This window comes from Neomonachus schauinslandi, chromosome 2 (genome assembly GCF_002201575.2).
Source record: "Neomonachus schauinslandi chromosome 2, ASM220157v2, whole genome shotgun sequence".
In the NCBI taxonomy this organism is placed as follows: Eukaryota; Metazoa; Chordata; class Mammalia; order Carnivora; family Phocidae; genus Neomonachus; species Neomonachus schauinslandi.
In genome coordinates, this window is record NC_058404.1 from 28,233,979 (window position 1) to 28,251,560 (window position 17,582).

General features: G+C 41.8%; 1 protein-coding gene across 5 annotated transcripts in view; it reads right to left on the minus strand.

Moving 5' to 3' along the window:
- Positions 1 to 17,582, minus strand: part of GSR (glutathione-disulfide reductase) — a 40,930-nt gene that overhangs the window by 9,639 nt on the left and 13,709 nt on the right. The window contains exons 1-8 of one of the 5 annotated variants that reach the window (XM_021694099.2): positions 15,597 to 15,701; positions 15,211 to 15,299; positions 13,928 to 13,997; positions 11,468 to 11,615; positions 8,469 to 8,523; positions 5,101 to 5,200; positions 2,019 to 2,105; positions 613 to 771 (exon numbers count right to left, since the gene is read on the minus strand). In XM_021694099.2, coding sequence (XP_021549774.1) covers positions 613 to 771; positions 2,019 to 2,105; positions 5,101 to 5,200; positions 8,469 to 8,523; positions 11,468 to 11,615; positions 13,928 to 13,997; positions 15,211 to 15,299; positions 15,597 to 15,668 — 780 coding nt within the window. In that variant the 5' untranslated portion in view covers positions 15,669 to 15,701. Of the gene's footprint in view, positions 1 to 612; positions 772 to 2,018; positions 2,106 to 5,100; positions 5,201 to 8,468; positions 8,524 to 11,467; positions 11,616 to 13,927; positions 13,998 to 15,210; positions 15,300 to 15,596; positions 15,702 to 17,582 lie in introns of those variants that run through there. The other 4 variants (XM_021694098.1, XM_044911933.1, XM_044911937.1 and 1 more) reach the window with 4 other exon arrangements.

Below are 17,582 nucleotides of genomic sequence, written 5' to 3' on the forward strand. Positions count from 1 at the left end.
AATTATAACACTGGTAGATCGGCTTCACATCTACTTCCAACCCCAAGTGCCCAAAATGTTCAGGATGATTGACACACCCAGCAATGGAGATTAGTTTGCAGATGATAAGAAATAATTACAGGGGGCGCCTGGGTGGCTCAGTTGGTTAAGCGACTGCCTTCGGCTCAGCTCATGATCCTGGAGTCCCGGGATCGAGTCCCACATCGGGCTCCCTGCTCAGCAGGGAGTCTGCTTCTCCCTCTGACCCTCCTCCCTCTCATGCTCTATCTCATTCTCTCTCTCAAATAAATAAATAAAATCTTAAAAAAAAAAAAAAGAAAAGAAATAATTACAGGACTTTAAGGAGCCAAGTATCACTGTAAAAAGGAAATCTGTAAGAAAGAGGCTACTCAGGGCAGAGACCTGATCTAGGGTGATCACATTAAAAAGGTAAAGTAATTTTTTTTTTTTCAATTTCAAAGAAGCAATGGGATTTGATGACAAACTGGATGCATGGATAAAAAGAGAAAAAAAATCTAACAGAACCCACCAAAGTTTGGGGGGGGCAGGGGGTGGGGAACATAGGACTGCTAACAGATTCAAGAATGCTTTGGTTAGACTAAGTCAGCTTACCACTTTGTTTAAATTCAGGCTACTGGAGTTTGGGTCCCGCCCAATGGCCCATAGGAGGCAGTCAACATCTGGAATTGTGGTCAAGGTGGGTTTCCTACCAGGAACTGAAGTAATCATGCACACTTCCAAGCCTGAGGAAGTCTTTTTAACTTCCTTGACCTATTGGCAATGGAAAACAAAGAGGAAATTAGAATTCTTAACATTTAAAAAATCTCCACCAAATCCTACGTGTGGATCCTTCATGCTGACACATTCACTTTTGCCCAAATGACGCCAACACCACAACTCCTAGGAGCCAAGACTGTTTCCTAGGTTGGCTGGAATTATCCAGCCAACGGCCAGAAATGTCTGCTTGTGTCAGCACCCTAATGCTTCAGCTTAAAAACAAGGTTTTTAAACTGTGCTTCTTAAAAATCGTGATAAAATTTTAAGTCACAAATCTAAGCACAGTGATTGGTGACTGAAGGGTGGGGAGGATACGGGTTGCAGCAGCATCACTAAGAACCTTGCTCACACCTCATAGTCGATGTTTCTCCTGGATGTTCTTTTTTTTTTTTTTTTTTTTAAGATTTTATTTTATTTATTTGACAGGGAGAGAGAGACAGCTAGAGAGGGAACACAAGCAGGGGGAGTGGGAGAGGGAGAAGCAGGCTCCCGGCCGAGCAGAGAGCCCGATGCGGGGCTTGATCCCAGGACCCTGGGATCATGCCCTGAGCCGAAGGCAGACGCTCAACAACTGAACCACCCAGGTGCCCCTTCTCCTGGATGTTCTTAATCAGAACAGAGAGGGGGTGAGAATCAGGTCAGAAGAGCTGGATGCACACAGTTTAGTGCAGATCCCAAGGGGTTCTGACCCCACTACCAGGTTCTCACTTTGACATTCACAAAGCAATTTCACATTTATTATTTTATTTGATGGGGCCATCACTGAGAGGGTGCAGCTCTAGGGACCAAATTGCTTTTGCAAACCTAATGCTCCAGGAAAACTGAAATTTAGTGATTCCCTAAAAAGTAGAGTACTCTGTAATTCTGTGCATTTGCAGAACTCAAAAGGGTACACTTTAAAAAGATTCCATAATATTATTCCCTGAAAAATAAATATAAACCTCAAAAATAAGCATGTTCAATAAGGCATTTGAGCACAAAAAAAAATGAGCTGTAGTTCTAACTAAATTCAACTACCAGATTTCTAATCCTTTATACCTTGACTTTACTCACATAATTGAGAAATATAGCTTCTTAGGATAAAGAAAAGAATTGGTAACTCTAGAAAGGATACATGGACTGGGGGAGACATAGAGTTTGTGTTTATTAAACACTCGGGTGGAACCAAAAGCAGAAAGTGTGATTCAGGACACACAGAGCTTCGAAGAAGGGCTGTAAGCATGCTTGGGGCTCAGCCATACCTGTGAGTACTTCAGGACCTCTATGCCAGAATTCTCCAGCTCTTCAGTGCAGTTTGAACTGATAATTGAATCAAAATTTCTAAGTACCTGTATACAAACAGAGGCACCAGAGGGATGGGTGGTGGGAAAGGAATAAAACTTGATTAAAGATAACATTACAAACTTGGGAGCCAAATATCAGCATCCTCCCTATCTCCTCTTTCATTCATGGCCATACTGTAAGTGGAGTTTTAATCTATTTTCCTACATCACCCCCAATGTCTGTATTATGTCTGATTTCACCAACTCCTGTTTTAGAGTTAAATAGACAGGCAACCTTCAGGCTTCTACTCTCTTCGCCATGTCCCTCTCCTCCCAAGCTTGCTGCTTTTCTCCATAATTATGTCTTGGGTCCAGAAATTCTCCTTCCCCTTTCAGTATTTCCAAGGCAGGTTCCATTCTGGCATGATTCAAGGGAAGATCTCCTTATCTATGCAAAAAAAAGTCAAGACATGGCCTCGAAGAAGAGTTCTTTGTGATAATCTGCATGCAACAAACCCCAGGCAGGGTGAAGATGGGAGGTCATGAGTTATTCATAGGAAAGTTCTAGAACGGACTTACACCACAACAGGAAAGAGGAGGAGAATTAGGGGGGTTGGCGAGGGCAGGAAACCCAAGGACATGTGCAAATGAGCTGATTTTCCAAATGTAGGAATTATCCATTCTGTTGATAAACTGCTGCAGTTTATTTACTTATTTACACATTAAATTAAGGCTATCTATCCCTCTGCCTCTCTCCTTCCTTCCAGTTTGCTGGATATATTCCTGTGATGCAAAATAACATAACATTAAACCTAGAGGAGACATTATTCAAAATATAAATCTCCTGCAGGTGAATTATATGACAAGTCTCAAAGCCAAAGAGAAAGTTCCCTCAAGTACATGTTGACTGGGGTTATCAGCTTCCCTTGTCTCCCTCTATTTGCTCAAATAATCAAGAATTAAAATCACAGCATTTGAATGGTTAGGGATCTGATAAATCCTGTCCCTAAAGCATTAAATGACTTGTCCAAATCACACGCTTGTTAAGGTCAGCCAGATTCTTAGGCCAATACTCTTATTATTGCCCGGAACCATGTCTCTGAAAGCTCCGATACTGTACCAAAACCCAGTGGTACTATAATGACTAATCAAAAAAACATATAAAGTAACACTTCAACAGGTAATGACATGGAGGCTGCATTTGAGCAGAAAGAAACAGCTGACCCTTGAACACGTTTGAACTGCATGGGTCCACTTACATGCAGATTTTTTTTTTTTCAGTAGAATACAGTAAATGTGTTTTCTCTTATGATTTTCTTTTTCTTTTTTTTTTTTAAAGATTTTATTTATTTGCAAGAGAGAGAATGAGAGACAGAGAGCATGAGAGGGAGGAGGGTCAGAGGGAGAAGCAGACTCCCTGCTGAGCAGGGAGCCCGATGTGGGATTCGATCCCGGGACTCCAGGATCATGACCTGAGCCGAAGGCAGTCGCTTAACCAACTGAGCCACCCAGGCGCCCCGATTTTCTTTTTCTTTAAGTAAGCTCTACACCCAATGTGGGGCTTGAACTCATGACCCTGAGATCAAGAGTCACATGGTCTACTCACTGAGCCAGCCAAGCACCCCTCTCTTATGTCTTTTTTTTTTTTGAGAGAGGGAGAGAGACTCTTCAACAGACTCCATGCCCAGCATGGAGCCCGATGCAGGGCTTGATCTCACAACACTGAGATCACGACCTGAGCTGAAATCAAGAGTCAGACGCTTAACCAACAGAACCACCCAGGCGCCCCTCTTATGATTTTCTTAGTAACATTTTCTTTTCTCCAGCATACTTTATTTTAAGAATTTGATATATAACATATATATGAAATACATGTTCACTGTTTATGTTATTAATAAGGCTTCAGGCCAAGGTCAACAGTAGGCTATTAGTAGCTTTTAGGGAATCAAAAGTTGCACTTGGATTTTCCACTGTGCAGGGGGTCAGCACGCCTAACCCCCAAGTTTTCAAGGGTCAACTGTACTGTCCTGGGCTTTCTAAGACCTTAGCTGACTCTCAGTTATGATGCTAATTTGCAGTCACAAAACTTTGCTTGGCCTTAATTTCTTCATCTATAAAATGACATTCAATAAGATAATCTGTAAGCTTCCTTTATTGTTATTATTGTTATTGTTTTTTGTGATAAAAAATACATAACATTAAATTTACCAACTTAACCATTTCTAAGGATACAGTTCCTTAGCGTTAGGTCTCTTCACATTGTTGTGCCGTCCATCTCCAGAACTTTACTTCTTGCAAAACTGAAACTATACTCATTAAACTACTCCCCACTTCCTTCTGCCCTCAACCCCTGGCAACCACCATTCTACTTTCTATTTTTATGAATTTGACAACTCTAGATACATCATATAAGGGGAATCATAAGATCTGTCTTTTTGTGACTGGTTTACTTCATTTGGCATAATGTCCTCAAAGTTCATCCATGTTGTAGCCTGGGTCAGAATGACCTTTCTTTTAAGGCTGAATAATATTCCATTGTACAGATATACACATGTTGTTTATTCATTCATCTGTCAATGGACACTTGGGTTGCTTCCATCCCTGGGCTCTTGTGAATAATGCTGCCATGAACATAGGTGTGCAAATATCTTTGATAGGTTTTCTTTTAATGCAAACCATGTAGTAAATTTTTTTGACTGAGTGTTATTAATCCAACACTACCTTCTGATCATGTGAAATTGATTTCCAGAATAAGAAATTAACCTGACAGTCTGTTTAATTTAACAAATATTTATATGTAAGCCTGCATGTTTCCTTTTAAGGCACTTGATACCTACCACTTCATGATGAAAATACCAGCCAGTCTGATCCAATCAAAATCATTATCCAGTGGCAGCTCTAAGGACATACGGCCCAATTCAAATAGCTTCTATGCAGTTCCAGGCAGAATAAACCAACTGACCTCCACATGCTTTACACCGTAGTCTTTAATATTCTCAGGGTAGATTTTTTTAAAAGGTCAAGCAAAGGGAAGGGAAAAGGAAAAAAGGACAGAACTTACCTTATCATGCCGTATCATTAGTGATGTCTTTGAGCCCAGAGCGGAAAGAATCCCAGCTATCTCTACAGCAATGTAGCCCGCACCAACAATGACACTGCGGCTAAAATTAGAGATAGGATTAATATTTTTAAATAAACTTTTTTGGGAATAATTTCAGATTTATGGAAAAGTTGAAAAGATTGTACAGAGGTGTCCTATATACACTCTGCCCAGTTTTTCTGCAAGTTAACATCTTGCCTAACCATGGTACACCCGTCAAAACTAAGAAATGGACGTTGGTACATTGCTATTGACCATACTCCAGGCTTTATTCAGACTTCACCAGTTTTTCCATTCATTTCCTTTTTCTGCTCCAAGATTCAATCTTGGATACTGGATTGCAATTTTATTTTATTTTATATTTTCTTAAAGATTTTTTTAAATTTATTTGACAGAGAAAGAGAGCACAAGTAGGGGGAGCCACAGAGGGAGAGGGAGAAGCAGACTCACCACTGAGCAGGGAGCCCGGTGCGGGACTCGATCCCAGGACCCTGGGATCATGACCGGAGCCAAATGCAGGCGCCTAACCGACTGAGCCACCCAGGCGCCCCTCACATTGGAATTTTATCCCTTTGTAGAAGGGAAATACACTTTTAGTTATTAAAAGTTCTTCAGCCTCGGGGTGCCTGGGTGGTGCAGTTGGTTGAGCGTCCGACTCCTGGTTTCGGCTCAGGTCGTGATGTCAGGGGGTCATGAGATCGAGCCCCACATTGGGGTCCATGCTCAGCACAGAGTCTGCTTAAAACATTCTCTCTTCTTCACCTTCTGCCCCTCTCCCTCATACTCGTTCTCTCAAATAAACCTTAAAAAAGTTCTTTAGCCTCATTTCTCTAGAGAGGAAACAAAAAAACCTTTGAAACTAGAGATGATTTTTAAATTTTATTTATTTTTTGAAGATTTTATTTATTTGACAGAGACAGCGAGAGAGAGAACACAAGCAAGGGGAGTGGGAGAGGGAGAAGCAGGCTTCCTGCGGAGTGGGGAGCCCAATGCGGGGCTCGATCCCAGGACCCTGGGATCATGACCTGAGCCGAAGGCAGACGCTTAACCGACTGAGCCACCCAGGCTGCCCCCAGAGAGGATTCCTTATGAGTGACCTTCATACCTAAAACGAAAACTGGCAACACACTCACCATGATTCTTCCCTGCTCAGAACTTCTCCTTGATCACTATTCAATTCTACCAATCTTTGCAGTAGGTTATAGGCCAATTAAAGCAAGCCATTTAAGTTATAGGATAGATCTGAATTAAAAGTAGACTTCCTGCATAAGCTTCAGTCTAAGAAGGCATCTTCAACACTAGGTGAATGCTGACGAAGGTCTGAGTCAGTGGTGGAGAAGCTGATCCCGGCCCTAGAGAAATGAGGATTACTTCCATGCTGCAGCCTGGAGCATAAATGCCCCTTAGCTGGAGCTGCCCTGTTCAGGGCTGGGGTTCTCTAACGCTTCAAACACGGTCCTCTACCATTGCTACAGTGCTAGGATAAGAAGCAAGCAATCTGGAAAGAGCAAAGGAAACCTTTCTTAACCACCTTCCAAAGGTAAGGTATCCATGTGGTGAGTCTGCCATCAGAGGGGTCTGGTCTAGACAGAGGACGAAGTGTGAACCCAAATAGCTGCAAGTCAGCTATCTTACAATCCAGGATTTGGAAAGAGAAATGTCTACATAGTCTGGAAGGTATGAAATAGCTCTTCCATCTCGGCCTCCCTCTTTCCTATTATATTTGACCTCTTTTCCTTTCTTGAGGTCATGAGATGGAGCCCTGCTCAGTGAGGCATCTGCTTCAGATTCTTTCTCCCTCTCCCTCCCCTTCTGTCCCTCCTCGCTCACACACGCTCACGCACTCTCTCTCTAAAATAAATAAAATCTTTTAAAAAAAGAAAAAAAATTGTTCATTCATTTCCTATGTTCCCAGAGTGTTTTGTCCTAACACACATAAATTCACTTATTAAACTTGTATTGCTAGCATTTTAAATATTTTAAAATAAATGATTTTACTTTTATACAGGTATCTATAAAGAAGCTTCTATGAGGGTGAGTCTAGAATTGACTTGTATCATCCAAACATGACAAGTAAGGACCACATTTCTGGAAACATTCTCACATGTGCCATCATTCAACCCTAAAACCAAACAGGACAGCGAGGATCATGAGGGAAGAAAAGCGCTTCTCTGACGTGGCTGCGTGCCCTGCAGACAGCAAATCTAAACAGACTGTGCTTCTCTCGAAGTCAGGAGGGTCCCTGCTCTGAATATCTTCATGGGAGGTTTCCACCGCAGCTATGAAACTCAAAGAAGCCCTCTTGCCCCTGTTTCACCGTCTGTGGCTCCAGGTGAATTAAGGTAAAGGTACGGACAATGGATTATTAGTCACCCTCTGTGAAGGTCTTTATAAAAACGCAGGATTAAGAGCTCCAACGGGAGCGGCAACGTTGAGCAATACTGATTCCAGAGCGAGTGCTACTCAGAGGGAGATAAAGACCAGTCCTGAGCCAAACGGCCCCTCCTCTAGCTCCTAGGTATCCTCGCCTATCAAGAGCGAAAGGAGGCTCCCTGCAACCTCGAAAGCCCGCAAGTGGCAGCTTCTTCAAATTGGAGAAACGATCTTCCTAGGTAGATTCTTTTTCTATATATCTAAATCCGTGACAGACGTTTACTAAGGTCCTTTGGACAAACACACGTAGAGGACAAATTCAGAAAAGCTCTCTTTTGTGAAAGTGCCAGAGCCTTCATTTATGGAGATTCTCTCTGCACTAGCTGCTTTGGAAACCAGAATCAGTTACTTGAGACACATCATCAGCTGATGCTGTATTAAGGTGAAGAAAGAAGATGGTTTTAGGACTTTACTATTTATTCTTCAAAACCACCATGTATTTGATTCTGGTCCTAAAAACTGTAATGAAAGATCTGAGTCAGGGGGTGCCTGGGTGGCTCAGTTGGTTAAGCATCCGGCTCTTGATTTCGGCTCAGGTTGTGATCTCCGGGTTGTGAGATCAAGCCCCGCGTTGGCTTTGCGCTTAGCGGGGAGCCTGCTTCTCTCCCTCTGCCCCTCCCCGCTCTCTCTCTCTCTCAAATGAATACATAAATCTAGAAGAAAGAAAAGAAGAAAGAAAGAAAGAGAGAGAGGGAAAGAAAGAAAAGAAAAGAAAAGATCCATGTCGTTCCCTAGGATATTAGTGGATGAGATACCCAAGGTCATAAAAAGAGAAGCAGGTGAAGAAAATTCAAGGAATGCCTGCATTTAACGGCTGGGAGGGGGAGGTAGAAGAAATGTTAGCAGGAAAGACTGAGGAAGAACGAACACTGAGGTTGGGAAGGAAACCAGCTTACCCAGGCAATTCTTCCAGCTGGAAAAATCCATCACTGGTTATTCCTAGGCAAGCACCTGTGTAGGAAAATGCAATACAGATCACACAGACTGAGCTTTCTCTTGTAAAACGGTATCAATATTTTGTGTAGGACCCACATGCTTTCTCTGCCATCACATACTGTTTTGACAAGTTTTGTCAAAGTCTCCACTTGGGAAGCTGCCAACCCAGTCTTCCCTGAGTGCACATTTCCGTTTTCTCTCTAGAAATAAAAGCAGTGACGACTACCTATTACATTTCTCCAAGGAACTAAGACCATCTTGGCTCTCATTCTCCTGCCCCCTAATGTAGACATGAACCCCTCAGCTCAGCCTTGGCTCTCTTCTGTGTTTTTCTCCAAAGGTTTAAGCCAACTCTCCCCTCATTGTGGAGGACTTCCAAATATTCCAGTTTTGACCTCCCCCACAAGTTCCAGTCCCAGATTTCTAACTGCCCTGCTATATAATTTTACTTTGCTTCAAACTCAGTATGTTTAGAATTGAACCTAAACTTTATGTCCCAACCGTATCCCTCTCTCAAGTTTGCCACTTCAGTTAAATGGACCACCTTCCACCAATAATCCAAATGAAATCCTGAGTTGTCAATCGAGGATTCCTTCTCTCAATGCCCCCCACAATATTTCATCAATTAATAAAAATATTGCACTTTGCCAAATTCGAGGTGCCATGATTAAAGGACACATCCAGGGACGCCTGGGTGGCGCAGCTGGTTAAGCGTACGACTCTTGGTTTTGGCTGAGGTCATGGTCTCAGGGTCATGAGATGAAGCCCCACTTCGGGCCCACCCTCAGTGCAGCGTCTGCTTGAGATTCTCTCTCTCCCTCTCACTTCCCCTCCCACTTGTGCTCTCTTTCTCCCTCTAAAATAAATAAATAAATCTTTAAAAAAAAAAAAAAAGGACACATCCTCATTCCAGATGTGATCAATATACTTTTTTTTAAAATGTGTCCTGGAATCCATGAAATCCAGCAGCTGAGTCTTCCTTCTGAGGCTGTTATGCCTGTTCTCCTTTCTAATGCCTGGGCCGCTGCAGTGGCTCAGTAACTGTCCGCAGAACTGAGCTTCTCCTTTACGGGTCAGATGCTGATGCTGGGGTTCAGAACCATATCATCACCTCCCATACATTCTACTGTGACAGCTTTCTATACTGATCTCCCTCCTCTGTGAGTCACTGTCGCATTAGTTTTCTAAAATTATCACTTAGATCTTGTCACAACCCTATTTATAAGCCAACAGTTATTTGACCCAGTTGTCGCGAACTCTAGAGATTCCTTCATTTGACTTTGTAAGTCTCCACAATTGGGCCTAACCGTCTTCTAGGCTCCGCTTAATGAATGTGCCCCCAGAACTTCAGTGCTGGAAAAACTGGTCGAATTGACTAAATGTCTTTCCAAGACATCTTTATTACCCACTGGTTCTTTCAGTCTTCCTCTTCCTCAGCACGTACCGCTCAATTTGTGAACCCTTTTCCTGGGAAGTCTTTTTGGTTGATGCCATCCCATAGTAATCTGTCCCACCTGTGAGCACCCCAAGCCTCATTATCTGGAAATAACCTTGGAACATTGACCTTTTATTTTATTTCTTTGCATTTGTTTTTGTTATATGTTTTAAATTAATAAACGTATATATTTTAAAAATTTAAAAAGCACGGGCGCCTGGGTGGCTCAGTTGGTTAAGCGACTGCCTTCGGCTCAGGTCATGATCCTGGAGTCCCGGGATCGAGTCCCGCATCGGGCTCCCTGCTCGGCAGGGAGTCTGCTTCTCCCTCTGACCCTCCCCCCTCTCATGTGCTCTCTCTCTCATTCTCTCTGTCAAACAAATAAATAAAATCTTTAAAAAAAAAAAAAAAAAAAAAAATTTAAAAAGCACAACAGAGCATCTAGTGAAAAGCAGAAGTCTTCCCACCCCTGACCTTTAGTCCTCTCCTTAGAGGGAGTCAGCATGACAGGACTTTGAGTATCTTCCCAGAAATATTCCAGTGCATATGGACAGTCCCCCTGCCTTTTGAAAAAGATACAAATTGTAGCATACTATACACTCTGTTGCACACCTTGCTTTTTTTCACTTAACATTCAATCTTGGAGACTGTTTCATATTAGGATGCTTATGTCCAATCTTTCAACTAAATTTTAAGGTACCTGAGAACAGTATCTTACTATCTTTTACAGTAGTTGCTCTTGACCTTTTGGGGGTCATGAACCCCCTTTAAAAGCTGGTGAAAGTTTTGGATCCTCTCCCCAGAGAGAACAAAATACATAAATGCATATACACTCAAAATTTCCCATATAAATTGAGGTTGGTCATGGATCTTTTGAGGCCAATCCAGGGAGAATACAAAATTTGTATAAGCTATGATCACCACCCAAAAAGACCTTATAATCTAGTTGAGGAGAAAGATTTGAACCATGTTTCTTATGTGAGAATAAGGCAGTATGTTCATGGCTTATCCCTGTGTGCATAAAATGCAAGAGCGAATAGGACTATCTGAGATTCCTTACTGCTTTAAATTTATAATTCTCTGTGTGAGAGAGAAAACTATGCATACGAAGAAGGTTTAATAGGTCATTAAGTCACATCCACACAAGATTTCACTTCCTTGAACCAAACAGTAACTACAGAACATGTCTTATAAATAACAACCCATGTGACAAATCCAGGCAGGTGACCATCTCTGTCATGCTGAGAAGGAAAGGAGGAGATTCTTTGCTGATTTTTCTCCCTGTGTTACCTGTAGGATGTATGAGCTTGGAGCTGGAAAAAATACCTTTCTTTGCCCCATCACTAGGTACCAGTTAAGCCAATTACATTTAGGCTCTGCAGAGACTTTCTCCTATGGCCATGTGGCCTTGTCCAAGAGAAAGAACTGGAACAGGCAGATCCCCTAGCATGGCTTGCAAGGCTGAAGACAACAGTAAACTCCACTTGACTATTACCAACAGGTATTTGCCTTGAGAAGACTCACCGGGAATCTGGCTCTCCTGAGGACGTGAGGGCACACCACCTGTGGCAATCAGGATGTGAGGAGCAGTGTATTTGTTCCCATTGACCTCTACTGTGGGCTCGGGATCACACGTGAACGCTGCGTGACCATGGATGATTTCTATATGGGACTGGAGAAGGGACCGTGACATTAGCCTGTGCTCAAGATACAAGAAAAACACCAGTGGCAATGTATCAGCTCTTTCCATTTCTCTACAGAGGCTATCTGGATTCGAGGTTTGCTGATGCCAAGACAACTCTGTAACGTCTGAGTTTCGGCAAAACATCTGTTGACACTCAGGTAAGGGGATTGCCATTTGGTGGGCCGTAAGAAGAAAGAAAGACGCTATCTTGGGCCAAAATCCAGAGACCAAAAAAATATGTGCCAGTCACCTTCACAGGGAGAAACCCTACATCCCTGTCCCCAGGAGTTTAGGGAGAAAGTCCTCCTCACTTGCAATGAAATCACACTGAAGAATGGTGTGTCTGCAGGAGGGCCACAAAGCTCAGAAAGAAAAAAGGATAATGGTGAAGGAAGTAGAGGTGAAAGAGGAACACTCTGGCCAAGGGAGGAAAATGCAATGCTTCTGTTTTCGCAAACAGAATGGAAGAATACCACAAATACCACGACAATGAAATTCTGCGCTAGAGATGTTGAGAATTCAGACTCTGGCACCCTCCGTGCCGGGGCCTCCCTTTCGGGGAATGAGAGCAAGCGTCTGAAGCCATGATACATGTTATCGGCAAGCAAATGTGGGCAACTTACCAGGACAACGGAATCATGGGCGCTTGATCACAAAAGAGCGTATTTCAACATTTCGGAACATGTTCGGTTCTGATTTAAGTTATTTCCTCTTTCCCAAACAGCTCTCCAGGCCTGCTCTACAGATGACCTGCTTAACCAAGCTGAATCAAGATCAGTGCCAGAAGCCAAAAGAAAAACCTCCCTCAGGAGAGAATGGTTTTCCACAGGGTGCTAGACAAAGAGGCGTATGGGTCAACTGCCAATAATAATCATGTGGGGGAGGAACCGACATAATTTTTATTTGCATTTCCTAAGATACTTGACAGAAAGTTTCCCTTCCTATTCACAATTTCTGGATCGACTGTAAGTAATTTCTTTCCCATAAGGTCACACACAGTAAGTTCGACTACACACCGAGATTTGTGAATATTTAAAAAAAAATGCTGTTCCCTGAGTGATTTTCTAGTTCTTCCGCAAAAGTATTTTCGCTCACTCCATTTTTTAAAAAAAACTGATGTGGGTGTTTTAGTATAGCACGTGGTGCCTCTATGCTCATGTCTAATGGTCTTAAAATCTCTTGTCAGCAGTGTAGAGGGGACAAAAGGCCCCCAAACACTTCCCTCTTGAATTGGGGATTAAGGTCAAAAAATATCACCTTCCAAAAAAATAAACCCAATGAATAAGAATCAATATAAAAATATAAGAGGTTAGCCATTTATAGAAGTAACTCAACCCTAAAAGTTGGCTTATAAACATGCTGCCGATGAGATTATGCTGGCCCAAATATCACCAACAATCTACTGATCTAAATACAATCTAAGCCCTGCGGAAATCTTAGAAACTGCAAAGTGAAACCACAAAGGCAAATGAAGGGTGGTGGGATGTATGCTGTCAAGAGAAGGACAGATGGGGACGCCTGGGTGGCTCAGTCGGTTAAGTATCTGCCTTTGGCTCAGGTCATGATCCCAGGGTCCTGGGATTGAGCTGCCAGACAGGCTCCCTGCTCAGTGGGGAGTCTGCTTCTCCCTCTGCCCCTCCCCCTGCTCACTCCCTCTCTGAGAGAAAAAAAGAAAAGAAAAAGGACCGATGGATGGTACACCATTTGTCAATGTCTCCAGCAGCTCCGAGTGGAAGGAGTACAACATTTAAGCACCAAGGCAGAAAAAGCCTCAGATTAGCAAAGGACAATATATATTTGCTGAAGGTAAACATGCCTTTGCCCAATGTTCTTGATCAGACTTCATTCACAAAAAACAACCTTCTGAACCATAATTTGCTCTCTTGAGTACATCTAGCCACCAAGGACAAGGTTGCTGTGAGCAAATGAACAATGGCAGCTCTCTAGCCAGGCAGTACCTCTGATGTGAATTAATAAGCTGGAGCATTGTTGTGTAAATCAGTCTCTTATGTTTTGGATTTCTGGAACTAAGTGGAGGGCCAGACCTACTCAAGGGGCGGCCATTATGAGAGACCCGGTCTACCAATCATAGCATGTGCTGCCCACTCTGTAGAAAAAAAGACTGGCCTCCTGAGTCAGGGACTCGCTCTGGCAGGTCTACCTCAAAATCATTAACTGCAAAAGAAATAAAAGAAACAACAAGAGATACGTGCAAAGGCTATGTTTTTGTCTGGCCAGATGGGTAGCACAGTCCAACAGAGAATAGCTCCCTCTCCAAGCTCCAAACCCAGCACACTCACCTTGGTTAGATTATTTTGATAGATGGTATTCAGGCGGCTCACATAGGCATCACGCTTTTCCTTTATGACACTGTAATGAAACTTGAGTCAGTACTGAGAAACAGGATTCTCTTCTTTCAGTTAGTGACTGGGGCATCTGTCCCTGAACACCCCCTATCAGCAGCAAGTGAGTATCTCTGAAGGCAGCTGTCCCTTCCCGTGTCCACCTGCTCTGCCATATGTGGAGAGCCCTCATTCTACTCCAGGGAGGACGTTCAGGTGGAATCCACGGTACGTAACTTTTTTTCTGCCGAAAAGACAGGAAGAGCTGCTTTGGCAAGTGCCTAGTACTTAGCAGCCATTCAGTAAATAGTTGTTGAATAAATGAATGAATTTCCGAAAATCTGAGGGCTCCTAAAAGCTTATGGCAATCCCTTAAAAAATTAAACATAAAATTGCCATTTGAGGGGGCAGGGTAGGGGGAAAAAAAAAGGAAAATTAAAAAAACAATAATAAATAAAATTGCCATTTGACCCAGCAATTTCACTTCTAGGTATAGACCCAAAAGAACTGAAAGCAGGGACTTGTAGATCAATGTTCGCAGCAGCACTATTCACAGCAGACAAAAGGTAGAAACAACCTAGAAGTCCACTGAAGGTTGAATGGATCAACAAAATGTGGTATGAACCCAAGGGAATATTTTTTAGCCTTAAAAAGGAATGAAATTCTGACACGCCACGACATGGATGAATTCTGAAAACATTATGCTAAGTGAAACAAACCAGACTTAAAAGGACAAATACCATTTGAAGTACCTAAAAATAGGCAAATTCGTAGAGACAGAAAGTAGGATAGTGATACCAGGGGCTGGCGGGGAGGGAAGATGAGTTATTGTCTAATGAGCCCTTGTTTCTGTTCTGGATGGTAGAAAAGTTCTCAAAATGAATGGTGGTAACAGTTGCACAGCACTATGAATATACTTAATGGCCCTGTATTGACAACTTAAAAATACCTACAATGGACTTTGTGTGTCTTTGAAAGCCATTTTACTGAGGTAAGACTGACATACAAAAAACTGTACCTATTTACATATTTACTGTATACAACTTGATGAGTTTAGAGAGAAGCATACACCTTAAAACCAGCATCACAATCAAGGCCACAGATACATCCATCACCTCCAAAACTTTATGTTATATGTATTTGATCACAGTAACACCCTCCCAAAAAAGTTTGCAGCTCATTTAATTATGAAAAAAAATATTTATATTTGTAAATAGAACCCTCTGAGCATTAACGCTTACCGCCAATTGAATTTACTCTCACAACTTTGAAAGCCGTAATCAACGTGATCGTGCATGAATTCAGAGTGGACAGCTGTGTTCCACATTACCTGTAAAAAAAAAAAAAAAAAAAAAGGTAGCCACAACAGTAGTATATGAGTCCTGAGGAAAGAAAGAAATCATGCATGAAAGGGAACTACATAATAGCAGATAAAAATAATGAACTTTAAAATAAAAATAAAACTAAACATTCTAAAAGTTCAGCAATATGACCAGATAGATATTGTAAGGAAGCTGCTGAAAAATTGCAGGAAATTATTTCTATTAAATTCCCTACTTTATAAACTCTATAGAAGCAGGATGTTTTACGCCTCCCAGTCCTTCCGGTAAAATTTATTGTTGCTTACCATCCTTGTTTTAAGTTTCAGATTTGTTGAAGCCCTGTCTTCTGTGATTAGTTCTAGGAAATGGAACTGCATCTGTAGTTTACAGTAAAGTGATTTAGAAGAAGCTATGAGATCAAGTTGAGGACTGAAAACCTTAAGAGAATGAATCCCTCTTATAACGTCGGTGCCTATGAACATGTCCTTGTTAAGGACGTGTGTAATTAGACATCTGGAACTCAGAGGTTTGTTGCATCTCTGTGGAATGCAGCCTAAAATCCATATAGGCCTTTTATGCCAACTGATTATCATGATGACTAAATTCAAGTTGGCATCCAGAACTCTAGATGACAAACTATCATTTTTCTTTGTCAGACAAGCCTGAGACTCCATTTTTGACAAGCCTTAAGATTCCTTCTTTGTACCGTTCTCCCTTTATGCCTAAAGATGAGTAACTGATGACCCTGCTGGATTCTGCTTTTTTTAAATTGAGGTAAAATTCATATAATACAGAATTAACCATTTTATCTGCTAGATTGTTTATCTTAAATAATACATATGAAAGGTCTGTCAATACTACAAAATAAAATAGGTTATTTTAAGAAACACCACTATACATCTTCCCATCATCAGGTACCGTATTTATTTACTTCTGATTCGTATTATATATGATGCTATAGCATCAGACACCCTCTGGAGAAGCTCTATATGAACTACATTGGACTTCCAGGCTCATCCTAACTTGGGTAGTAGCAGGCCCATCCATCTGATTCCTTCTCTACTGCTGCCCCACTACCCTTCCGGAGGAGTTACTCCAGGCTTCAGGCTGTTCTAGAAAACAAGAGGCAATTACCAACTGGTCTTCAAGAATGCAAAAGCACTTTGAAGTCAGTAGAGCCCTATGAAAATATAAGGTAAATGTCCTGCACATGTGATCAGAATAGAAGGAATAAATGAAACATAATATATGGGAACAAAATATTACAAATTCAGGCTACTAGGCCAGATAATATTTTTAAATAATGAGGTAGCACCAGTCAACGGATTTACTACCATAACTGGCTTAAACTACATAAAACCACCTTATAACTGATTTACATAATTCATGTATCATAACTGCATGACTCCAATTAGAAGAGTCCAAAATCTAAGACCAAAAGGAAAGAAAATAATTGAGGAAAAGTGTCCCACAGTAAAAAAGAAACCTTCCTATGATAAAAACAAACAAACAAAAAACCCCCCAAAAACAAAACCCAAACCCCACGTACTTATACCAAGGAACAGATTATAAAAAACCCTTCTGGCATTATACTCAGGTATGTGTCACTGAAGAGATTAGGCATATTTGCTTACCTGTTACCAAAAAAAATGCCAGTTTAGAAGGTAATCTCATTAACAAAAGGTTTTAAGTTTAGGAGTATAATATGTTTTGAAAGCACATTCCAATGTGGAGTAAAATGATTTGCCTTGGTATAAACCAAGAGGCAGCTTTGGAAATAAGAGCGGCCATTTCTTTGTCTTTCGTCACAGGTGAAGGACAAGTTCATTCAGTGTGCCGGATACCACAGACACTAGGAACGAAAACCACCACAGTTGTTAAGAGAATCCATGAGGCTACGGAATTAAATGGGAATACTTAAGAAGATTCCATTCAGGGGGCGCCTGGGTTGCTCAGTCGTTGGGCGTCTGCCTTCGGCTCAGGTCATGATCCCAGGCTCCTGGGATGGAGCCCCGTATGGGGCTCCCTGCCCTGCGGGAAGCCTGCTTCTCCCTCTCCCACTCCCCCTGCTTGTGTTCCTGTTCTTGCTATCTCTCTCTCTGTCAAATAAATAAATAAAATCTTAAAAAAAAAAAAGATTCCATTCAGTTATTTAGATTGAGCAAAAGCAATCCTGTGCAGATGGCCCAGTCCTAATTACTGGACCTAGATATAATCTCACTCATGCACTCTAAGCTAATAAATCAATGCATTCGTTAATCAAATATGTAAAAGGAGTGTGGAAGGAAGAA